We start from the raw sequence: 27,025 nt of genomic DNA on the forward strand, positions 1-27,025 counted from the left end.
TATCAGGTCTTCAACTGATTGGATGAGACTTGTCTCACTATTGAGAGCACTCTTCCTTTGTTGCTTATAGATGTAATCAGCCATAGACGCAATCAACTGACTAACAGTTTAAATCCATGAAATACACTCTCATAGTAACAATCAGGCCAGTGCTTGCTTCACCAAACAACTGGACACCACAACTAGCCAAGTTGACACATGAATTTAACCATCACACACACCAGCCACAAGAAACCATTCCAGAAATAATGAAGTTTTAAAATGTAAAAGGTAAAAATATAAAACCTTAAGAAGACAATATGGAAGAAAAATCATTATCATCTTGGGGTCAGTGACATGAAAGACAAACAAAACCTGAGGAACTGTTCTAGATTAAAGGAGACTTAATAAATATACTAACTAAATACAACACATCATCTTGGACTAGATACTGGACTGGGAAAAAAATTGCCAAAAAGGATGCAGATGGAACAACTGGTAAAATGTGAATATTAACTATATATTAGAGAATAGTATTATATCAATGTTAAAATTCCTGATTTTGATCTATGCTTAATGTAAGAGTATCCTTGTTCTCAGGAGATACAACATTAAAGTATTTAGGGGTAAAGGGGATTGATGGATTGATGTCTTCAACATTATTTCAGATAGTTCAGCACTGTTCTGGTTTGCTAAAGCTGATGAAATGTAATATACCAGAAATGGATTGGCTTTTAAAGTGGGAATTTATTAGTTCACAGATTTACAGTTCTAAGGTCATGTGAAAATGTCCAAATTAAGGCATCAAGAGGTAGATACCTTCTCTGAAGAAAGGCCGATGGCATCCAGGGTTCCTCTGTCACATGGGAAGGTACATGGCTGACTGTGCTGAACCTTCTCTCCCAGGTTTAGCTTCTGGTTTCAGTGGCTTTCTCCAATGTCTTGGGCTTCATCTTAGCTTCTCTCTCTCAGCTCCTGTGTGTCCTTGCTTGTTTCTCCCAAGGCGTTTCTCTCTAAGTGTCTGGGGGTCCACTCTGAGATTCTCTGGGGAAAACTCTGGATTTCATCTCTTAGCTTCTCTCCTGGTTCTTCCAATGGCTGTCTCCAAAATGTCTCTGGGTGTTTTCTAAGCATCTCTGAGCTCTCTTCAAAGTGTCTCATAGAGGATGCCAGTAAACTAATTAAGACCCACCTTGAATGGGCAGGGTCACATCTCCATGGAAATAATCTAATCAAAAGGCCCCACCCACAACTGGGTGGGTCACATCTCCATGGAAATAACTTAATCAAAAGATCCCACCCACAACAGGTCTGCCCCCACAAGAGTGGATTAAAAGAACATAGTCTTTTATGGGGTACAAAACAGATTTAAACCAGCACAAGCACTAAAAATGATAATGCCAATAATGCGTGTGTGTATGTCTCTAACACACTGTCAGACACACACAGAATGCACACATGCACAGATGTGGGGAAATGTTAACAATTGGAGAATCTAACTGAAGTGCATACAGGAGGTGTTTGTACTATTTAGTAATTTTCTTGTAAATGTAAAATTAGAAATAGAAATGTAAAATTTATATCTGTATTAACTTTCAGTGCCTATCAAAGTTTCCTACAGAGTGAACATATAATAAATGGCAAAAGATTATTCTCATCAAAGTAATGTCAACAGAAACTGCGAAATTATTTCTGAACTAATTCCTATACTTACTTGAAATTGCCAATTTCCCAAATGATCGACATCTTTAATATATACATGATAATGTCCTCCATAGCAGCCACCTTTGTGTATAATAACTGAGAAGAGATCATATATATATTCCGAGTCATCCGACTCACTCTACAGGAAAAAGAACATAAAGATTGATATAGTTTACAAAAAATGGTAAGATATACAACAAAAGGAAAAGAAGAATTTCAACTATTGAAATTCTTAAGAGAGTTCACTATTCACCATTGTTACTTAAGGGTAAACGAAGATGAATATAAATAACCAGCTTTATATTTTACTAGTTGTCTTTAAATTTTAAAATTCTTAATTCTTAGGTTGAAAATTATTATTGCCCTAATACCAATCACACTACACCAATCAAATTCTGCCTTTTAAGCATGAAAACACGTATCTGAAAAAGACGTTATTTTTATGTATTTTGGCCAAATTTATGTCAGATAATGTGAAAACAAAACACAATACCCTAGCAGTGATTCTGTTGCAGACATTTTTAGAAAGTGAAAAACATATCTGTATTAGACTTATACCTATTATGTTGCTTTAAATGTGCTCTTTAGCTGCTGAATTTGTCCTATCTTCCAACTAGATTGCTAGTACCCCAAAACGAGAGTCATTTCTATTATTTATCCATTATTTATATAACATATATAATAAACTATATATTTATATTACGTATTATATATTTATTATACATAATAGATAGATTATTTTTATGTATCACCACTCCTGACACTTTAGTCCTTTGCATACAATAGGAACTTAGCAATTATGAACACTAGCTGGTTTTGTTTAGAGGCAGTTTAGCATAATGAAGAGGTTCTTTCCTGCTTTACTAATTCTATGATTATCTCTATGATTTACTAATAAATGTTCTATAAAGATAAGTGACCCAACAGATAAACTTCTATATTGGTTTTTTTTAAAAATCAAATTTAAAGTAAGAGATACTTTAAAGATATTTAGCTAAATCCCTGAAGCAGGACAAAAAGGAAGCCTTAGTTTTTGCATTTGAGGGGTTTGAAATACATGAAATAAGTTCTCTTCCAGCTTTGGCTTTGATTTTGATTACTCTATCTAGCTTCAATCAGTGTTCACATGTAATGATAAAATGTACATATGGATGCTGTTTTAGGGAATGACAATTATTTGAGGAACTATTTGCTTTAAAAATTGTACTTTTATGTGGACAACATTTATTTAAATGTCTGATTCAAGCAAGAAACAAAAAGATGGAAAGATGCAAAGATGACTTTTTTTTCCATTAATACAAAAATCAAAAAGTAAAATTAATGTGAATTTCCTAGATAAGTGCTCAATTTTTTACTTATTTCAGGTTTGCTATTAAAAGTATGCTAAAATCATGTGACAAACTATCTTTTATAAAAGGACAAAAACATTTCAGTCAGTAAATGGGGGGTAAGGGCAAGTATATTAACTACGGAAAAATTGTTTATTTTGTGTATGCCAATAACAGGCTCAAGGACAAAAGAACATCGGAATCTGAATGGCAATTAGCATGATGAAACAAAAATAAAAGAGCACAGTAATTAGTCTTGAAATAGAATAAGACCCACTTGTGAAGAGTTTAGATTTAAGAATCTTTACAAACAAAAGATTACTTCTATACATACAAATTCAACAGCTAGCTAATAAATGTTCATTTTAATTAATATGAGTGCTTTTGTAATAATACTTCAGTGTCAAGACCCTAATCTTGAGATGTACAGCAATTATATAGAAAATACTTGAAAATGACTTATAAAGTAGGTTGATCATGTAATTAATTTTTCTTTCCAATGTCTTAAGGAATACAAATTCTAGATTAGTGAAGCTTCATTTGCACATTACCTTCTAGATGTGTAATTTATTATTACATGTAAAATAAGCTAAATACAAATAGCAAAGTAGTAATTAATGGAATTTTTCTAAATGCAGTCATTTCTAATTTTGTCTTTAAAATTTCAGTTCAAGGCTTTATCAAGGACAGTTTAATAAAGAGAACTGAGAACAAATCCATATTTTGGAAATCCAAAAGTACTGCAATAACCAGAAGTTCTCAACTAGGGGTGATTTTGCTCTCTCTCCCACCAAGAGACATCTTAGCAACGTCTGGAGACATTTTTGGTTGCCACAGTGGGGACAGTGGATGCTAATGGCATCTAGCAGATAGAGGCTAGAAATGCTGTTAAACATCCTACAATGCATAGAACAGCCCCCCACACAACAAATAATTATCTGACCCAAAATATTAATAGTGCCAAGGTTGAGAAATTCTGCAATAAACCAACTGAAAATTACGTCAACAAAAGATTCAATCTTGGGAGGGGAAAGAATTTCAAAATAAAATAGTTCAAACCTGTTCACAAAAAGGCCTGAGATTGATCCGGAGAGGGAATGTATAACAGCTAGTTTCCTTGTACCGTTCACACTTCATAAAATCAAAATTAAATCTTAATAATGAAACAGTAAGAAAGGGAGGCAGCTTACGTAATTTGGCCAACTGTTAAAAGAAAATTTTTAAAAGTTTTTAAAAAACCAGGGTTATATACAAAAAAATACATAATGTTTCTTAAGGTATGAAAATGAAATCTGTGACACAGTTTTAAGAGAAATATTTCCTTAAAATGCATTAACTCATTACCTTGTATTCAATATAGCTCTTCATATAACTCATCTATTTTATGGGACCAAAGGTGACATGACTCATTTATGCCAGCAACTAAAAATTTACAACCCAGTTTTACGTCTTCAGTGTTCATATGCTAAAATGCTTTTAGATGAGAGTATTATAACTGGGCGCTCTACTCTTTCTAACAGTGCCTATTTCTTCCCAATTTCTAGCCTTTCCTCTTCCCCCATGGTGCCACCACTTTTCCTAGCAAAAACATTGTTCTTTTCATGCACTAAGGTACCAGAGTTCTTAATCTGGGCCCAGGGACCTGTTTCAAAGGATATGAACACATGACATTATATAAAAATTTTTACATAAAATACATTTTTCTGGAGAGAAGATCCATTGCTTTCATTAGTTTCCAAATGGCTCTAACTCCCAAAAGGATTAGAGTTTTATAATCACTGTTTTAAAAAGCAGATACGAAGTTTTTTTTGTTTGTTATAATTCCTTACTTTAAAATAAAACACTAAATTCATCCTCTTTTTATTTAAGAATCATCCATGAAGTGACGGAAAAGTTTTGGTAATGAATAGTGGTGATGGTAGTAGAGCATCATGAACGTAATTAGTACCACTGAATTGTATACCTGAAAGGGGTTAAAACGGGAAATTTTATGCTATATATGTTACCACAAATAAAGTAAAAAAAAAAAAAAAACAAAAACCATCCATCAGCTTTCCCCAACCCCTGTGAATTAATGGTCTGTCTGTAAGGAGGAAAAAAATCCTCCCTCCATTTAAAAGTATCCATAATCAAATATATCTAACATCTTTAAAAATATATTTAAAATAACAATTTCATAAATCTAATGGGGGAAAAGTTAAAAGAAAAAACATCAATATAACACAGTAGTCTTACAAACAAGTTCTAAAAATGTATCTAAAAAAAAAAAACAAGTAATCAACTATTATGTGGATGAGGAAAGTCTGCATTTCTACAGGGCAGTACAACTAAACCCTAAATTTAGAATGCAATAAATCCAATGCCACTAGGATAGAACGAAATTTTTTAAAGTATCAATATCAAAAACTTTCCACTGAAAAAGAATTAAACCAATGATTAAATAAAAGGTAAAAGAACTGCTTTTGTTTAGCAGAGTTCTTGTTTTAGTAATATGCAAGTTTAACCAAAAACCAAGTCAATAATGTGTAAGAATGTTCCTAAGACTTTGCCAGCCTCAAGTTCATGTTTATTTGTTTATTCACTTGCAATCGTAACACCAAAAGTAAAATATAAAATAAATAAGCAAATTATAAATCTCTCTTTGTCCTCTTTCATAAAGAGACAAAGGCTGGATAGAAAAGTATACTATACAGGACAAAATTCCCCCTGGTTTTAAATCCTATTGTGAAAACTATAGGCTTAGGATTTATTATTTATATTACATTTTCACTTACAATTTCCAGGATTCAAAATCAACATCATGTGTTATCTAGATCTAAATCATTTTGTTTATTGGAAAAATACAGTGACTGTGGGTTGTAAAAACAGTGTTATCTCTTTGTCATAATAGAATAACTATAAAGTTGTATCTTCTGTGGTAGTTCTTTAGAACAGTGCTCAATAACCATTGCCTGAATTGAGACTAAGTTTATGAAGTTTATGACTAGCCTATCGTATCATCCACCAGCACTGAAAGAGTTCTTACTGCAGCTAATAAGGACGGTAGTAGGGTTGGTTCCACGGGAGCTGAGAAAGAAGGCCAAAGAGGGTTAGAGATAGCATAGCTGAGCCAGATAAATGCAAAATGGCATTAGTAATTTTAAACATACACACACACTTGTAAATTATCTGTAATAATCATTGTTAAATTAATGTTAATGAATTATTACTACTCAGCAGTTTATTAGCACTGGTAATGGTTTTGACGGAACTTGTGCAAAAAAAAATACTTGAAAACAATGGTTTTGTTGGAACTTGTGCAAAAAATACTTGAAATTCAACAGTGAGAAATCACATAGAATTGTGAAGGAATGCTGAAAAGGGAATATAAATCAGCAACTTCTAGTAGATAAGGGAACAGAAAAAGTCTCCACAAAAACACTTTCCTAAACTCTGTTCTCCAAATGAGTTATTCAGATGCCAGCCTTACTCAGAACAAGCTTAAGAGTTTATCCAAAAAAGGAGAAGTGTATATAAGAAATCCTGAGGTACAAATAGACATTTCCTGGGAGACAAGTGAAGAAGAAAGAATTATTGGGTGGAAATCCTTACACAATTCTTTATTGTAAAACATTAGAATACAGGATTGGGGGAAGATGGCATAGCAGAAAGCTCCAGGAATCATTCTCTCAAACAAAAAGCTATTGAACTGTCAAGAACTGTCTGAATCAACTATTTTGAAACTCCAGAGTCTAGTGGAACACTGTGCAGCATTTAAGGAAGAGCTGGAAGAAGAGGCTGGTAAATTCTGATAAATACCCTCCCTGCAACAGCTACCTCTCCCCATCCCCCATCCCCCAACCCCCATCCTCATGGCAGACAGCAATGGGGACTTCAACCCCGACTCCTGGTGCAGCCTCCTGGTGCCAGGGTGGGACATAAAGACCTAGTCCTCCAAACTCCACGGGTGTGTAGTATGATCACTGATCAACGATTTTGATCAGCTATTTCAGATCATGGTGGGTTGGCTCCGAGTGCAGCCATTGTTGCAAACCCCTAAGGCAAAAGCGGCAGGGAAATCTTAAAAACAACACTCTTCCTCAAAACTATGGAAAACAGTTAAAGGGCTGCAGTAAAGGGCAAGTGCTGAATCAAGAAAACACAGCTTCAAAAGCCATAAAAGAAGCCCCTCATGCTCCCGCTGACCCCCCCAACCCCACCCCATTCCTGGTGCTTCCACTGTGAGTCCCTGGCCCTGTTCCATGGGAGTAGAGTGGTCCCTGGACACATACTAGGGTACAAGTATGTCAGGGCTAATCTACTGGGTGGAAGTCTGAGGGACTGAGCTCAGACACTGGTGGTCTTGGGCTGGCTGAATCCAACAGCACATTAAAAGCATCAGACACCATGATCAAGTGGGATTTATCCCAGGTATGCAATGGTGGTTCAACTTACAAAAATCAATTAATGTAATACACCACATTAACAGAATGAGGGAAAAAAACCTACATGATTATCTCAATTGATGCAAAAAAGTCATCTGACAAAATCCAGCATCCCTTCTTGATAAAAACACTTAGAAAACTAGGAACAGAAGGAAACATCCTCAACATGATAATGAGCATAAATGAAAAATCCCAGCTAACATTATACTCAATGGTGAAAGACTGAAAACTTTCACAAGACAAGGATGCCCACTGTTGCCACTGTTATTCAACATTGTACTGTAATTTCTAGCCAAAGCAATCAGGCAAAAGAAAGAAATAAAAGGCGTCTAAATTGGAAAATAAGGAGTGAAAGTTTACCTATTTTTAGATGACAAGATCCTATATACAGAAAATCCTGAAAACTTCACAACAAAGCTACCAGAACTAATAAACAAATTCAGTAAAGTGGCAGAATACAAGGTCAACAAGCAAAAAAGCAGTAGTATTTCTATATACTACTCATGAACAATCTGAAGAAATCAAGAAAAAAAATTCGTTTATAATAACAACTAAAAGAATTAAATATCTAGGAATAAATCTAACCAAGGACGTAAAAGCCTTGTGCTCAGAAAACCACAAAACACTGCCCAAAGAAATCAATGAAGAGAGGACTGTGGGAAGATGACAGAGTAGAGAGCTCCAGGACTCAGTCCTTCCACCAAAACAACTATTAAACAGGCAGGAACTGTCTGAAACAACTAATTTGAAACTCTGGAGGCCAGAAGAATACTGTACAGCTTCCAGGGAAAAGCAGGTGGAAGACAACGATAAAGTACGTTAAGAACAGTTAACTGCTCTCTGCACGCAGCGGCTACTAGCGCCCGCTGGCACTCACCCCCACTCTCACAGCAGGCTGCCAAGGGATCTAACCTCTGGCTGACTGGTGACAGAAGGGGACATAAAAATTCTATTCCCCATGAACAGGGGTGGGCATGGCTGATCACTGATCATGGCTTTTTTTCTAAGATTCAAGTAGGCTGCGGGAGAAAGGAAGGAAAAAAACACAAGCAGTAACCAAAATGGCTATACTAAAATCAGATAAAATAGGTTTTAAGTCAAAAACAGTTATGAACGACAAAGATGGTCATTATATATTGATAAAGGGGACAATTCAACAGTAAGATGTAACAATTATAAATATACATGAACCTAACAGCAGAGCCCCAAAATATATAAAGCAAATATTGACAGATTTGAAGGGAGAAACTAACAGTTCTATATCAATAATAGGAGACTTTGATAAAAAACTCTCAATAATGGATAGAAATATAGTAAAAAGATCAATAAGGAAGTACAAGACTTCAATGGTACTCTAAATCAACTAGACCTAACAGAAATATATAAAATAGTGCACTCGTTAGATACAGAATATACATTCTTCTCAGTACGCATGGATCATTCTCTAGGATAAATCATGTAACAAAACAAGTTCCAATAAGTTCAAAAATATTGATATCATACAATGTATATTCTCTGACCACAACAGATTGAGGCTATAAATCAGTAACAGAGGGAGAAATGGAAAATTCACACATATGTGGAAAGTAAACAACATACTCTTAAACAACCAATGGGTTAAAGAGGAAATCAGAAGTCAAATTAGGAAATATCTTGAGGTGAATGAAAATGAAAATAAAACATACTGAAACTTATGGGATGCAGCAAACGCAGTGCTGAGAGGAAAATTTATAGCTAGGAAAATTTATAGCTTTAAATGCTTACATTAAAAAAGAGGAAAGACTTTGAATACGAGACTTAACCTCAAAATTGGAATAACTAGAAAAAGAAAGAACAAACTAAACCCAAAGCAAGCAAGAGTGGAGGTGAATGAAATAGGAAAAAAAAAAAAAAAAAAAAAAGCAATACAGAGAATAAACAAAATCAAAATTTGGTCCTCTGAAAAGATCAATAAAATTGACAAACCATTAGCTAGACTGAGAAAGAAAAAAGAAGACACAAATACTAAAATCATAAATGAAAAGGGGGACATTACTACTGGCCTACTGAAATAAAAAGGACTATAAGAGGATACTACGAATAACTGTACACCAATAAATTAGATAACCTAGACGAAATGGACAAATTCTTAGAAACATACAAACTACCTACACTGACTAAAGCAGAAAAAGATCTCAACACACCAATTACTAGTAAAGAGATTGAATCAGTAATCGAAAACCTTCCAATAAAGAAAAACTCAGGACCAGATGGCTTCACAGGGGAATTCTACCAAACATTTCCAGAAGACATAACACCAATTCTGCTCAAACTCTTGCAAAAATTGAACCGGATGGAACACTCCCTAATTCATTCTATGAGGCCAAAATCACCCTAATACTAAAGCCAGATAAAGATACCATAGAGATACCATAAGAAAAGACAACTGCAGACCAATAACTCTAATGAGTATAGATGCAAAAATCCTCAACAAATTACCAGCAAACTGAATCTAACATATTAAAAGAACTGTATACCATGATCAGCTTAGATTCATCCCTGGTATGCAATGGTGGTTCAACATAAGAAAATCACTTAATGTAATACACCACATTGACAGAATGAAGGGAAAAAAACATGCTCATCTCCATTGATGCCGAAAAAGCATTTGACAAAATCCAGCATCTCTTCTTGATAAAAACACTTAGAACATTAGAAATAGAGGGAAACTTCCTCAACATGATAAAGGGCATAAATGAAAAGCCCACAGCTAAATCCTACTTAATGGTGAAAGACTGAAAGTTTTCCCTCTAAGATCAGGAAGAAGACAAGGATGTCCACTGTCACCACTGTTATTCAATATTGTACTAGAAGTTCTAGCCAGAGCAATTAGACAATAAAAAGAAATAAAAGCCATTCAAATTGGAAAGGAAGAAGTAAAACTTTCCCTATTTGCAGATGATATGATCCTATACACAGAAAATCCTGAAGAATACACAAGAAAGCTCCTAGAGCTAATAAATGAATTCAACAAAGTGGCGTGGTACAAGATTAACACTCCAAAATCAGTAGGGTTTCTATACACAGCAATGAACAATTGGAAGAAGAAATCAAGAAAAAAATCCCACTCACAATAGCAACTAAAAGAATCACATAGCTAAGAATAAAATAAACCAAGGGTTTTGTGCCAGTTTGAATGTATTATGTCCCCCCAAACACCATTATCTTTGATGTATTCCTGTGTGGGCAGACCTATCAGTGTTAATTAGATGGTAATTCTTTGAGTGTTTCCACGGAGATGAGACCCACCCAACTGTGGCTGATGACTCTGACTGGATAACATCCATGGAGGTGTTGGCCCGCCCATTCAGGGTGGGTCTGAATTAAATTACTGGAGCACTATATAAGATCAGACAGAAGGAGCAAGCTGCTACAGCCAAGAGGGACACTTTGAAGAAAGCACAGGAGCTGCAGATGAGAGACATTTTGAAGACAGCTGTTGAAAGCAGACTCTTGCTCCAGAGAAGCTAAGAGAGGACAAATATCCCAAGTGCAACAAAGAGTGACATTTTTGAGGAACTGCAGCCTACAGAGGAATGTCCTGGGAGAAAGCCATTTTGAAACCAGAACTTTGGAGCAGATGCCAGCCACATGCCTTCCCAGCTAAAAGAGGTTTTCCGGACACCATTGGCCATCCTCCAGTGAAGGTACCCGATTGCTGATGTGTTACCTTGGACACTTTATGGCCTTAAGACTGTAACTGTGTAACCAAATAAACCCCCTTTTATAAAAGCCAATCCATTTCTGGTTTGCATTCCAGCAGCATTAGCAAACTAGAACAGATTTTGGTACCAGAGAAGTGGGGTGCTGGTGCTGCTGAGTTTGCAAATACCAAACATATTGGAACGGCTTTTTAAACAGATAAGGGGAAGATTCTGGAAGAACTGTGAGGAGCTTGATAGAAAAGGCCTAAACTGCTTTGAAGAGACTGTTAGTGGAAATATGGACTTTGAAGATACTTCTGACGAGGACTGGTATAAAGGACTAATACACAGAAAACTATAAAACATTGCTAAAAGAATTCAAAGAAGACCCAAATAAATGGAAGGACGTTCCATGTTCATGGATTGGAAGACCAAATATCATTAAGATGCCAATCCTACCCAAAGCAGTTTATTGATCAATGCAACCTCTTCAAAATTCCAACAACCTTCTTTGCAGAAATGGAAAAGCCAATCATCAAATTTACATGGAAGGGTGAGGGGCCCCGAATAGCTAAAGCCATCTTGAAAAAAGAAGAACAAAGTTGGAGGACTACATTTCCTGATCTTAAAATTCATTAGAAAGCCACAGTAATCCAAACAGCATGGTACTGGCAAAAGGACAAACATATAGACTTATTGAGAGCTCAGAAATCAACCCTTGCATTTATGGTCAACTGATTTTTGATAAAGGTGCCAAGTCTACTCAATTGGGAAATAGTCTCTTCAACAAATTATGCTAGGAAAGCTGGATCTCCATTTGCAAAAAAGGAGGAGGCCCCCCCCCACCTCACAAAATACAAAGATCAACTCAAAATGGATCACAGATCTAAATATAAGAGCTAGAACTATCAAATACCTAGAATATAGGAATTGTGTTAGGCAATGGTTTCTTAGACTTTACACCCAAAGCACAAGCAACATAGAAAAACCAGATTAATGGAACCTTATAAAAATGAAAAACTTTTATTCATCAAAGAACTTTATCAGAAAAGTAAACTCACAGAATGAGAAATAATATTTGGAAACTACATATCCAATAAGAGTTTAATATCCAGAATATAAAAAGAAATCCTACAACTCAACAACAAAAAGACAAAAAACCCAATTTAAAAACTGGCAAAAGACCTAAGAAGATATTTCTCCAAAGAAAACATACAAATGGCAAAAAAAGCAGATGAAATCAAAACCCCAATGAGTTACCATTTCACACCCCTATAATGGCTATTATTTAAAAAATAGAAAATTACAAGTGTTGGAGAGGATGTGGAGAAACAGGAACACTCATTAATTGTTGATGGGAATGTAAAATGGTGCACTGTGGGAACCAATTTGGTGATTCCTCAGAAAGATAAGTATAGAAATACTATATGACATGTCAATCCCACTTCTAGGTATACATTCAAAAGAACTGAAAGCAGGGACTCAGATATTTGCACATCAATGTTCACAGTGGCATTATTCACAATTGCCAAAGCCACCCAAGTGTCTGTGAACTGATGAAAGGATAAACAAAATGTGGTACATATACATGATGAAATTATCATTCAGCCATAAAAAGGAATGAAGTGCTGATACACGTGACAACGTGGATGAAACCTGAACATCATCTTGAATGAAACAAGCCAGATTTAAATGGAAAAATATCATTATGATCTCACTGATAGAAAATAGTTAGAATAAGCAAACTCATAGAGTCAGACACTAGAATATAGGTTACTAGGGGAGGGTGGGGTAGGAAATGGGGAGTTAATGCTTAAATTGTACAGTTTCTATTTGGAATGATGGGAATGTGTTGGTAATGGATGGCGGTAATGGTAGCACAACATTGTGAACATAATTAACAGCACTGAAATATATATTTGAATTGATTAAAGGGGGAAATTTTAGGTTGTATATACATTACTAAATTAAAAATTTTAAAAAAACAACATAGGATTTTACAACACAATGAACCCTAATGTAAACCATGGACTATAGTTAATAGTATAATTATATTATTATAGTAATATCCTTTCATCAATTTTAACAAATGTACCACATTAATGCATAGTGTTAAGCATAGGCAGGGTATATGGGAACTCCGTATTTTCTGCATGCTTTTTCTGTAAACCTACAACTTCTCCAATTTAAAATAAAATAAAATAAAATAATTAAAATACAGACACATAAAATATAAATGTCTTTTCAATTCTGTTAATCATTGTTAAGAGCTTCAAGTATATGCTCCAGACTTTTTTGTACAAGTTGATTTCAATGAAAGATCTTTCTGCTACTAAGTGGGCAGCCTGGAAAAAGGCAGAGTATCTATCTTTACCTTTGATGCTTTAACCAGCCTGTCACAAGTTCCACAGTGGTATAAGTTGTCATAGTCAAAAACTTCCTCTTCTACATACATGTTCCAGAGTGCATCTTCCAAACCTGATACATTTTTGACCGCTACTGTTAGATCTAAGAAGTCTTCCTGAAATATATATGAATATAATATTGAAAAAACAAACAATTTTACAGGAGTTTACAACTCGCAGATATATTGGGAATTATCAGATACTATTTTTCTTACACACTTAGATATGAAGATGTAGGTCTCCCAATCAAACACTGTGAAATTCACTACACTAAATTATCATTCTTTCTAAATCAAACTATGATTTAGCTTAAAATAGATCAGAAAAATTCTTAAAGAAACAAGTTTATCAGTTTACTGTAATATAATAAAACTTATCAGGAAATAAAACGGACTATTGAACACATATCTCAATTAGGAAGTGTAGATGTACAAGGCTTATCAGTATTAATTTCATCTCTAGACTAGAATGCAAGAGTAAGGGCAAGGTTGAATTTTCTAATGTAAACTCCATTTTTCGTCTTCTCACACTAGGATTGGTTTCAGCTATTGAGAAAGTTCCAGGAAAAAAATTACTTTGAGCCAGGATAAAAAGGTACTTCTATGAAAATTAAGAGGAGGATATTTTGCAAAAAGAGAATCTATCAGTTCTATTATAACTACATTTGAATTACAATATATTTCTAGTAATACACACTATTACTACTGACAAGCTTAAATCATATTTACAGTTTCGTGTATGTGCGATAGCAATTATTTTAAGAGTTTATGGGAACTGTAAATTAGTAAGGCACTAGCTAGTTCACGGTGGAAATCTTAATAAAAATAACATATATATAGATTAGATGTATGCGAAAAGTTAATGTCTATAATTTATAATGTCTTCATATACATTATGTCTTGAAATCACTTTGTGAATTACATTACAGTTAGGTCAATCATACAATAATTCATAGTAAGTCAATCATATAGTAATTCTAAGACACATAACATCTTAACTAGTTCCAAATTAGGCTGACCAAAGCTTCTATTAGCCCAGGTAATAAGGACTCAAAAGTATTTTTATACCCAAATCTTTCTTTAAAAAAAAAAAAAAAAGTCCATACACATACACACATATATTCCAAAAAAGCAATTAATGCAACATTTGGACAATGGCATTTAATTAATATTTTATTCATACAGTCAAATACAGAAACTTTCTATAACTCTTGCCATAACACAAGGACATTTATATTAATCAATGGCTGCTTGGTAATGACCCCATCTGGTGTATAAAATTTGTAGTGCAGAGATTATTAAAATTCACATGAGCAAATTTCCGATTTCTAATCCCAATAAGATCAAATGGGCAATCTGTACTGTTACAAAGAACTGGAGGTTACACTGGTTAAAACAATTATAATAGCTCATATAAGCATATACATACAAATGAAATTTCTGAAGGCAATAAACTACACTATTTAATTATAAATGTTTGCCAATTTAAACATTCCTCTGTATTCTCTATTTCTGTTACTTCTCTAATTAATTTTCTTTATAATATTCCAACCACTCAATCATGATGATATTGGCTTCTCTCATGAGGCTAGTCTTTTATTTGTACATCCACCTCATATCTTATTTTCCAAACATTAAAGTATTGAATAAAAGATTAAAGTACAGATATGAGATATTTGCTTCTTTCAGTTTACATGAACAACTCTGAATTATAAACTGATGACAGGTGGAGCGAGAGTAAAAAATAATAATAGAAGTATTACTAGCAATAAATACTTTAATCCTCACGTGGTATTATTATAGATTTAATTCCACGAATTCTAATTTGTGATATAACTTATTACTAAAACACTCTTGCATATTCACCTGCTTTTCACTGATGTTCCCACATTCTCTACAAACAATCTGGTTAACAATGGTTCCGTGATACAGACGATTAATGAGGTCATGGCCAGAGGTCCCAACTAAAGAAGTTTCCAAAGCACTGAAGAGAATTCGATTCAGTTCTTGCACATCATGTTGTCTCATTTCCTGTAAGACAGGCAACTTTTAAATGTAGTTTTGTGTTTCCAATTTTTAAAAACAGATTTTAAAAATACTATTACTTAACAAAACACAAGATTTGTCAAGCAATCCAAAGGTGAGCCTTGATCAGATATAATGACTTTTCAAAACCAGCTGAGAGTATAATACTTGAGATCACCACCTATTTTTATTTATACTACGCAAATACATGACTAATATGTATATATAACAACTTGCTTTATAGTGAGAAAGTGCATTTATACTTGTGGGAAACTATACACATGGCAATGCCCCGGAAAGGAGAGAAAAAGGAACCCAACAGGCACAGACCAGTCTCCCACAGTGGGCAGTGTCTACACAGAGAAACTGCACGTGAATCACAACAGTCGGTGAACAGTCTGAATTATCAACATTTTAAAAGAATTAGAATTTACTGCTTGGAAGTATAGAGCAACAGAAAGAAAAGAAACACAGTGCTACTGAAGAAAATTCCTGATGGAAGTTGCCTTAATCTGCTATATGAGTCATGTAGCTGTGTGTGATCAGAATGAACTAGTACATAAGAATATTTTATAAATCAAATGTCAAAATTTTTATATGTCAAAATTTGAAGTGGAGAAGAGGATGAAGAACCAGCAAAGGAGCATGAGGAAGAGCAGCTGGAGAGAACCAGGGGAGTGGGAGGTCATGTGAACCAAGAAGGGATGGTGCTTTAGGAGGGGGTGGTAAATGCTGCCCAGAGCCCAAGAAGTTGAGAACAGAGAAGTGTCTCCTGGACTTGGCAACGCAGATATCATTAATGACTTTGACAAGAAAGGTAGAGAGGAGCTAGAGGAACAAATAGAAGATGTTAAAGTAGAAGCAATGAGAGAAGACAATTTTGAAAATAAGTTTTGTGTGAAAAGAAGCAGATAAGGTGGATGAAAACGAGCAAGATGTGGGACTTAGGATCTTTTTCTTCTAGCGTATGAGATTTGTCCAGTATCACTGGCTCTTACACCATGGAAAACTTGCAGCTTTTAAGCACTATTTCTGAACAACACTAAGTTGGGCAAAGTTACCTCAGAGACCCTCTTCTACCACTGCAACTCCTTTCCTAAATGTTTCCTGCAAGATTTTACTTAGAAAAAAAAATAATAATAAAGGTTTTCACAGTTTTAATAAATATAAAACCAGCAACTTAGTGGAAGCTCTAACAAAAACAAAGGGAAATCCATCATCTAATGATGGGTTAAAAAAAATGTGGTCTAATCACACAATGGAATATTATTCAGCTATCAAAGAGATGAAGTTCTGACACATGCTACAACACAGACGAACCATGAAAACATTATGTTAAATGAAAGAAGTCAGTCACAAAATATCACATATTGAATGATTCCATTTAAGTAACATGTCCAGGAAAGAAAACCCATAGAGAAAGAAAGTAGATTTGTGGTTTCCAAGGGCTGGGAGAGATGGGACTGGGGAGTAACTGCTACTGGATATGGAGTTCCCTTTTGGGGTAGTAAAATGTTCTAAAGTTGATTGTGGTAAAGGCTGTGTCATTCTATGAAAATACTAAAAACCACTGAATTATACACTTCAAAGGAGTGAATTTTATGATAAGTGAATTACATTTCAATGAAGTGGTTACTTTAAAAAAAAAAAAAAAGGAAGGAAAAAGGAATTAACTCCAAGTACCTGCCCTACACCAGAAATTCAGCACACACTAGGGAATGTGCTATTACCCTGTTTTTCTTCAAGCCCATGCCCTATCTCCTTAACCACAGGGTATCACGTAGATAAGGAATGTTCCAGGTTAGGAGATCACAGCTCAGAGTTTATTGGTGAAGCAACATAGCATTGCTCTAATCATTGCCTCTCTATATTCTGTGATGGTCTCTAAACCTGTCTTTGCAGGAATACACGTATTCCATAAAATGCAGTACACCTGGCTTTGTTTGATTTTGTATAGCTAACAGCTCATTGATACTGAAAATGAACACCTTTACTCATTGTTGACAAATGTTTATTATTTGTATATAGAGTATATCTTATACAAAAAAATAAGAGAATGGCCACACACTGAAGACAGTCAGAAGAAAGAACAGGAAAAATGAAAAGATCTGCTGAGAATGGGTCCACTGTTTTGCTTAAAGCAAATGCTCATATTAGAATGCCCAGATTCAAACACAAAAGCACCTCATAAAGTCCGAATTTTTAAAAAATACTTGTCACTTCATTTATCCATTATTGCTAGTAAAAGACTAAAAGGCTGATTAGCAGTCTGCTATATAAATGGTAAGTAATTTCCATGTAATATGTTTATCTCAAATAGACTATAAAGATTTTCAGGGCAAAAATTATAAAAATGAGCTCTTGTACTTCTGTACCCTCAACCTTCTTTCCACTCCAAAAATCACAGCTTCTCATAAAGTCCTACACACAGCAATTATCGAAAAATACATTTTGGCTTGTAATTTTTTAATGTGAGAACAATTAAACAGTATCTTTGGATCCTAAAACAAAAGTAAAGGAAATCAGATAAATAACACATTAAATTGGTGTTTGCTCCTTCCTTTTTTGCTAGTAGCTTCTCCTTAAAGAAGCTGACCTTCGTACCTCATTGCTGGTCCACCCAAAACTGTCAGTGAGGTCTGTTGTGGAAGCAGCCTCCTGATCTAACAGCAGAAGCTGAGCAAACAACCGTTGCAGCTGTAAAGGTATGATTCGAACCTGAAGAAGAAGAAACCTAAATTAAGCCTTATAAATGTTGATTAGGACTCTTGAAAAAGAACTGCATACTAGTTACCTCATATCTCCTATTAGTCTGAGTTCACTCTGGAAGAAGTTTATATAAATATTCTATTATAGAGGGTGAACTAATTGTGATTCAGTTTTTCTTTGAAAATTCTAATTCAATCCAAAAAGTTTTAGTTATCTGGAATTTTTTTTTACCATGGCATAGTTCAGATCAATACTAAAACTCAAGTAGCTTTAATAAACCACCCAAATGATTACAGACAATAATTTAAACCTCTAATAGTTCATTCTCTCTCTAAAATATCTCAGATACACATATACTCCTCAGGGAAGAATTTTCTAGTGACAAATACCTCATTTTGAAGTTCTGACACTTAGTAGGCTGGTTGCACCCTGCCTCACTTTCCTTCTGCCCACTCCAAACCCACTCCTGCTTACTGGGTTTGGAGAGAGCTGAGGGCATAAAGCAGGCTGGAGAAGTGGCACAGGGGGCAGGCTGAGCAGTACCACTCAGAGTCACGTTTGATGTGGTTCGAGGACCGGACTATGAAGTAAGTCCCAGAATGAGAATAAGCATTTAGAAACTTCATGGCAATTTGACATTGCCACAGCATTTTTATTATATTTTACAACAATAATAATCTGCAAAAGATAGAGAACACACACACACACACACACACACACACACACATTGGTCCTTTGCCACATAGGTGGTTTGAGAAGAACTGAGCTAGGTCATGAAAGATTTCTATCAAAAAGTATAGATGTTATCCCAAAAATGATAAGGAACTCGTGAATGATTTTTAAGCAGAGGAAGACCATAATTAGATAGGCATTTTAAATAAAATTTCACCGCAGCAGCATGCAAGACAATAAACCAATTCCATACTCAATTTATTTCCAGAATACCAATACCGGTTTATTTGTTGTTCACTGCAAATAAGTGCACTAAATAAGTTTTTCTGGTAGGCTAGTGTGAATGATTTGTAAATATCTCCTTCACCAGAAGAAAGAACAAACACAGTGGGGCAGGACATATGTTTACAAAGCAGCAGCAGCATTACATTTGAAAGGAAAATTTCATTGCTAATAGGGTACGGTCAATTTGTTTTCCAAAAATGAAAAGCATATTTGGTAATTTTTAAAATGATCATTTTCTATGAATACAGAACTTAATCCCTTCCATAAAAATACATCCTTGATACTCCCCAAAACCTCCTGTAAATCAGATTTAATACCTTTGCATCCACTTTTTCCTTATCTTCCAAAGAACCAAGCTCTTCTGGACCAAGAGAAAATAAAGCTTCTAAATAAAAAAGCAGAATCAGAGATGTAAAAGACATTATTTCATTTTAGAAAATTGTTTTACAAAGCCCAACTTACCATTAAATAAAATCAGTTCAAGATTCAGAAATATGATCATGGAATTATTAATACCATTAATCTACACATTTGACTTTCTTACAAGATTATTTTTAACCACTAAGAAAATAAAGTGCCATGCTAACAACGTTTCAGTACGGAAGATCTAAAAAATGAAAATAATCTTTAGGTTATGTACATAAAACTTAAAACAGTAATATCAGAAATCTTAGATGGCTTCCTACGGCAGTGGGTCCCAAAAGCCACATGAGGAATATTAGGAAAACATAGTGACACACATGTGCCTTTACACAACCCATGCAAGGCTGCAAACCATTCTTTTATGGAAAGGGCTATCTCTTACTCTGTGACAATGCCCTTCCTTTTTTTGGTGTGAAAACAAATGGTAATAGCAGATGGTAGTCAACTTACTTGGAAAAATAAGTTGGCAACTTGGTGCCAGTCTCAAGAAAATTTTCACCCAAGATCTAAGTACTCCACCCAATGGGGCATATCTGAATCTTTTGGGAGTTTTGTTCCAAACTAGACAGGAACTCCTACTGAAAAACTCTGATATACTCCAGGGAGAGAACAGATGGAGCAGCAATTATCTTCCAAATGTAAACCACTGCTCTAGTGAGTCATTTGTTATAATGTATATTATTTTCCTCTTGGTGCTGGGGGGAAAAATGGGAATTATAAACCTAAACAGAATGGGAACACAAAACCGTACAAGTTCGTTTACAATCATCTCTCCCTACTCTCAGTTACACTGCACTGGGAGTACAATGGAACCCAATCTACTGGCACTGCTCCTTAAACCACTATTCCAAAAAGCTCCAAAATTGTTCTCCAGTTCTCTGTCAGTCCTTACCCCTTCCAAATTAAACCTCCCCATCATCCCAGCATTAGGATTCACACTATGCCTTAAGAGGAAGAAACAAACCACACTAAGATGTTAAACCATGTGCCTGGCTGGCAATTTCCTTTGGAAGATGGCCTGGGCTGGTTTCCTGTAGCTGATTTCCGGGAGATTCTCCTAGATTCTTACAATAAATCTCCTTTTTAATTGAGTTAATTTGAGTAGGTTTCTGTTCCTTGCACACAATCCCTTATCTAAAATCCTTGGGCGGCGGGGCAAGATGGCAGACTGGTGAGCTGTATGTTTTAGTTACTCCTCCAGGAAAGTAGGTAGAAAGCCAGGAACTGCGTGGACTGGACACCACAGAGCAATCTGACTTTGGGCATACTTCATACAACACCCATGAAAACGTGGAACTGCTGAGATCAGCGAAATCTGTAAGTTTTTGTGGCCTGGGGACCCGCACCCCTCCCTGCCAGGCTCAGTCCCATGGGAGGAGGGGCTGTCAGCTCCAGGAAGGAGAAGGGAGAACTGCAGTGGCAGCCCTTATCAGAAACTCATTCTACTGATCCAAACTCCAACCATAGATAGACTGTGACCAGACACCAGAGAATCTGAGAGCAGCCAGCCCAGCAGAGAGGAGACAGGCATAGAAAAAAACAACACAAAAAACTCCAAAATAAAAGAAGAGGATTTTTGGAGTTCTGGTGAACATAGAAAGGGGAAGGGCAGAGCTCAGGCCCTGAGGCTCATATGCAAATCCCGAAGAAAAGCTGATCTCTCTGCCCTGTGGACCTTTCCTTAATGGCCCTAATTGCTTTGTCTCTTAGCATTTCAATAACCCATTAGATCTCTGAGGAGGGCCCTTTTTTTTTAATCCTTTTTTCTTTTTCTAAAACAATTACTCTAAGAAGCCCAATACAGAAATCTTCAAAGACTCGCAATTTGGGCAGGTCAAGACAAGAGCAGAACTAAGAGAGCTCCGAGACAAAAGGCAATAATCCAGTGGCTGAGAAAATTCACTAAACACCACAACTTCCCAAGAAAAGGGGGGTGTCTGCTCACAGCCATCATCCTGGTGGACAGGAAACACTCCTGCCCGTCACCAGCCCCATAGCCCAGACCTGCCCCAGACAACCCAGTGGGACGGAAGCGCTTCAAATAACAGGCACACACCACAAAACTGGGTGTGGACATTAGCCTTCCCTGCAACCTCAGCTGATAAAATCCTTGGCGCTTTGGAATTCAGAATTCCCAAATTTTAGAAAGGTATTATGTAGGGTTACATATATTACATTACATGCCCAGCAGGGTCTGCAACAGACAGTATCCATTAATCGGAGATTAGTATTCCTTTAACAAATGTATGAGTATTCACCCAAGTGAGATAAAGACTAAAAATAGCCTCACATCAGGTCAGCTTGTGAGGCCAAACTAGTTCAGGTCAGATCAGATTGTCAGGACCTCCTAGATTTCAGAATTGCAGATAAACAACTGTGGACCTGTATAAATAACATGATAACCCCTCCTCAAAAGGCAGGATATAATTGTTTGGGCAACAGGGACTTAAGTGGTTGTTACATTAGAGAAGTTTTAAAAAAATACATAAATAGTGGAACAATAATAAAGGCTGGCATCAAGAAAGACTTGTTTTTACGTTGTACTTTAAATTACAGTAATTCTAAAAGAAATATATTGGCTTAGTTTTTGCTCTTATTTCTAAATTTTACTGTGATCACACAGAACATATAAAAGATACTTTAAGCTTCACATTTCTCTGCAAAGAGACTTACCAAAGTTTGTCTTGCATTTCTAACAATAAATGCATACTGTGGAATATACCTTTAAGATACTTTGTCTAAGTGTGATGTTGCATAATTAATTACATGTAAAGATGACTGTACATATTACTAACCAAATGCATGTACTATACCGTACCTCTGAATTCAGGTGTGAAATGAAGAGTCTGAAGAAGAGAATTAAGGTAACAGGTTCCACCTTGATTTCTGATTCCACTTAAATTGGTGAATTCTCTAGGAGCAGGCGGCTCCAAAGCTTTAGTCTTTAATTTCTTGTCTTTTCCATACTGACTATTTGACACACTGGAATAATCCTCTTCAAATAGGTTCCCAAACATTGTGAAACTAAATACTATCCTTAAAAAAAAAATTTTAAAAAGGCATGTTTTATAATTTCTAAAACAAATTGTCCCCAAACTTCCCTACCTTAAACTTAGGGGTATCTATTTTGAGTCTTTCCTTAGCAGTTTGGGCTTTGGAGACAGTAAGACACGATTTTCTGTTGTTGTTAATCCCTGTCCGGCTCCTAACTACCTGTGTGAAATTGGGCAAGTCATTTAACCTATTTTCTTTTATGTAAAGTGAGAAACCATTTATCATACAAGGTCATTTCAAATGACATAATGAAGGAAAGCGATTGGTCCACACTAAATTATAGGTGCCTTTAAAAAGGCATATCCACATCGCTAAAAAAAAAATACCAAAAACAAAACAAAACAAAAAACTCCTTACACCTAGTCCACTAACAGGTTAGCAAAGCCAATCCTAGATTTTGAGAATTGAAGGAATCTTGGGACCATCAATCACTTACTATAAGATCTGCTTCTCACACCCCTCAATACTGTGTACTAGATTATGGCATTTAAATGAATTAAATAAATCTTTTTTTTATATGTATAGCAGTTTAGTACTCGGCACCAATGCTGGAGAGCCAGGGTAGGGTCTCCGGGAAGAAAGCCTTTAAAATTATCGACCCTAAAAGTCCTCCAATATGTATCCCGTGATCCACACATCATCCTTGGGGACCCAGGTGACCTGCTCAAGGTCTTACTCGGATGTGGTAAAAGGTTACTTGTAGACGAGGACTGACAAGCGCCCAGTCCAGGGCTCTGGAATGCAGTGATTTTCCTTTTCAGCCCGTTCCTTAGAAGAAAAGCAAAAATGGAATTCGGAAGTCTGACTTCGAGCTCGCGGTCCCGATTCCTGTCCCCCCATCCATGGCCGAAGCCAGGGTCCTTCCGCCCTCCAGGACACTGCGGGGCTCGGGAGCGCGACGAGGCAGAGGCCCCCGCGGCCAGGTACCGCGGACCCGACGCCAGGAATGCGCCGCGTCCCCGGGCAGGCCCGAGCTGCGTCTCGCCTCGCCCACCTCAGGCTGTACCGCCAACGCAGTCCCTACGCCTCCCACGGCCCTCCCGGGATCCCCGGCCGCCGGCCCCACTTACTGCCTAAAGCCCAGACCCCCGCCCTAGGAAATACTCGGAGAAAACGAACACGCCCCAGTCAAAAGCCACCATGTTGGCGAGGGCGGGTCTCCTGTGGCCGGGAGCGAGCGAGATTTATGGGACGCGTGGACTACGCGTCCCAGAAAGCCCCGCGGGAACGCCGGCTCACAGCGCGCGGCCTGATGGGCAATGTAGTTCTTTGGTCCGGAGAGTTTGGGCGCGGGTGTGGGAGCGCAGCGCTTGCTTTTCTGTCGTGTGGTAGGTTGGCTAGTCCGCTATGCCCGCCGGCCCTCATGGGTTCACGTTATTAGGCGTGTGTTTATTTATTCTTCACAATCTATACCAGCTGCAGTATGGTATACAAAGAGCCCCTGTCTTTTACCACGGCCAATTCCCGAAGTGTCTAAACGTAGGAAACAGTTGTGTCAAGTTTGGAATGCAGTGTTTTCCTTGTCTTTGAGGACACAGAGGAAATGTCCTCAAAGTCATTTTCAAAGTGAATGCCCAGTAAAAACCCTGTTGAAAATGCCCCACATTCCCTTCAACCTTCATAACCTCCTTGTGGTAGTTCGGCGGTGTTCCGTATCCCAGAAAAGTCCGTGTTCTTTTTTTTTTTTTTTTCTTTATGAAATTCAGTTTTATTGAAATACATTCACACACCATACAGTCATCCATGGTATACAATCCACTGTCCACAGTATGATAACATAGTTATGCGTTCATCACCACAATCTATCTCTGAACATTTTCCTTACATCAGAAAGAACCAGAACAAGAATAAAAAATAAAAGTGAAAAAAGAAAACCCAAATCATCCCCCTATCCCACCCCATTTGTCCTTTAGTTTTTATCCCCATTTTTCTACTCATCCAGACACTGGATAAAGGGGGTGTGATCCACAAGGTCTTCATAATCACACTGTCACCCCTTGTAATCTACATTATTATATAATTGTCTTCAGGAGTCCAGACTGCTAGTTGGAGTTTGGTAGTTTCAGGTATTTACTTCTAGCTATTCCAATACATTAAAACCTAAGAGGTGTTATCTATATAGTGCATAAGAATGTCCACCAGAGTGACCTCTCGACTCCATTCGAAATCTCTCAGCCACTGAAACTATTTCGTCTCATTTTGCATCCCCCTTTTGGTCAAGAAGACACTCTCAGTCCCACGATGCTGGGTCCACATTCATCCCCGGGAGTCATATTCTGCATTGCCAGGGAGATTTACAACCCTGGGAGTCGGGTCCCGCATAGTGGGGAGGGCAGCAAGTTCACCTGTGGAGATGGCTCAGTTAGAGAGAGAGAGGGCCACATCTGAGCAACAAAGAGGTACTCAGGGGGAGACTCTTAGGCACAATTATATGCAAGTTTAGCCTCTCCTTTGCAGTAACGAGCTTCATAAGGGCAAGTCCCATGCTCGAGGGCTCAACACATCAAACCGCCAGTCCCATTGTTTATGACAACATCAACACCAGTCCAGGTGAGGATTTCCAACACATCCGCACCTTCCCCCAGATCCTCGGGGCTGGGGAGGGGGAGGCTGTAAATATATTTTTTATTATCTGCCCAAATTACTCTGGGATGTGTCACTATTTCACTCCAGCCTTTATTAACATACCGTATCTCACTTCCTATTCAAAGTTCCATGCAATTGTGGTGTTTGAACAAATCGACTGTAGAGTTGTACTGTTTAGAAAATTTAGAACCTGTACGAAATAGATATCTCTTCCCTTGGTCTCAAGTCCATGTTCTTTTAATTCATTCTTGAGGGTGCAAGAGCTATTGTAGGTGGGATCTTTAGGTTAGGTTGTTTCAATTGGGATGTGATGCACCCAATTCAAGGTGGGTCTTAATCCTTTACTGGAGTCCATTATGAGAAGATAAAAGGCAGAAACACAGAGAGCAAGAGCAGAGAGCGAAATGCCCAGAGAAGCACGAAGGACCCACAGGAACTGAGAGAGAGCTGTTGAAACCAGAACCCGGGAGAGAAGGACCAGTTGACATTGCCATGTGCCTTCCCATGTGACAGAGGAACCCTAGTTGCCAGAAGGCTTTCTTTTAGAGAAGGTATCCTCTTGTTGATGCCTTAATTTGGACATTTTCACGGCCTTAGAATTGTAACTTGTAACTTAACCCATTGTTAAAAGCCAACACATTTTCTGGTATATTGCATTTTGGCAGCTTTAAGCAAACGAAAACACTCCTCGATGCTTATTTTGTTTGACTCCTCCAACTGTAAGTAGCATATGTATTAGTACATTCAAAATATCCCAAAATTATCCCCTCTTGTCCACTTTCACACCTTCAGTGGACTATTTCAATAGCCTATTTGGGCTCAGCTTCTGGTATCTCCAGCATCCATCCAAGGATGAATGATGGAGACACGAAGAACAGCAATTGTGATAGATAAAGTTGGAAGGGCAGGGGTCAAAGGGGATGCCAACCTGAGGAATTTTATTTGGAACATTTGAGGAAGAGTCGTGTGGCTGGAATGTTCAGGAAGTGTTGACAGAGAAAGGACTGAATGCAGGGGACCAGCTAGGAGGCAAAGGGTCCACACTAGGAAATGACCATGGGAATAGCCTGTTCTCAGTTCTAGTCAGTCTTGACTGCAATGTTATCCCATTAGCAGCCTCCTCCTTCCCGACTCTCCTCCCTGGTTTCCCTGGCATTCTATTCTGCTGCTTCTCTTTCTTCCCTTTTCACTGCATTTCCTTTGTCTGATGTGCTTCATCCACTCTTGTCCTAATAGTGGGAATTCTGAAAACTTCCCTTCCTTGAACATGAACGACCCCTGAAAAGTAAGTTCCTGAAGGATACCACTTTGTTCTGTTCACAGCTGTATCCCCAGCAACGTCAACAGAGCCTGGCTCATAGCAGTATCTTAATAAATACTTGTTCAATGAATGAATGGCCTTCCCTTACCAAGAATCAAAGTCTTGGACCTGTTTTTGAAACTTTACCTTCTGTCTGTGAGTCCACCAGTTCTAATTAAAAGTATTGCCTAGATAACACTTCTTCCATTTCTCTGGCTCCCTCTCCTCCCATCAGATGCTCATTGTCACAGCTGCATCAAGGCAACAGTCTTTTAAATGGACTCCCATTTTATCCAACTCGCCTTGCATATCCCCACAAGATACATCCAAGCTGCACTCAGGGCTCACACTTCTTTGCCAAAGAAACTTCAGTGATTCCCCAGTGGCTGGCAGAAACTCATTTTTGCATCTTTACTCTGCCATAACATAGTCCCAACACTCTTTTTGTA

At 37.1% G+C, this 27,025-nt stretch overlaps 1 protein-coding gene across 5 annotated transcripts in view; it reads right to left on the reverse strand.

The window, feature by feature from the left end:
- Positions 1-23,861, reverse strand: part of USP40 (ubiquitin specific peptidase 40) — a 114,300-nt gene extending 90,439 nt beyond the window's left edge. For 4 of the 5 annotated variants that reach the window (XR_005218712.1, XR_005218713.1, XM_037848881.1 and 1 more), the window contains exons 1-9: positions 23,761-23,861; positions 23,367-23,458; positions 22,455-22,672; positions 19,531-19,598; positions 18,152-18,265; positions 15,389-15,553; positions 13,493-13,639; positions 4,071-4,214; positions 1,694-1,822 (exon numbers count right to left, since the gene is read on the reverse strand). Coding sequence is in view for 3 of the 5 variants with exons in the window: in XM_037848881.1 (XP_037704809.1) it covers positions 1,694-1,822; positions 4,071-4,214; positions 13,493-13,639; positions 15,389-15,553; positions 18,152-18,265; positions 19,531-19,598; positions 22,455-22,653 (966 nt within the window). In the remaining 2 variants the exon portion in view is untranslated. The remainder of the gene's footprint in view (positions 1-1,693; positions 1,823-4,070; positions 4,215-13,492; positions 13,640-15,388; positions 15,554-18,151; positions 18,266-19,530; positions 19,599-22,454; positions 22,673-23,366; positions 23,459-23,760) is intronic. The other variant, XM_037848882.1, reaches the window with a different exon arrangement.
- Between the last annotated feature and the right edge of the window lie 3,164 nt (positions 23,862-27,025).

Source organism: Choloepus didactylus, chromosome 9 (assembly GCF_015220235.1).
Source record: "Choloepus didactylus isolate mChoDid1 chromosome 9, mChoDid1.pri, whole genome shotgun sequence".
Taxonomy (NCBI): Eukaryota; Metazoa; Chordata; class Mammalia; order Pilosa; family Megalonychidae; genus Choloepus; species Choloepus didactylus.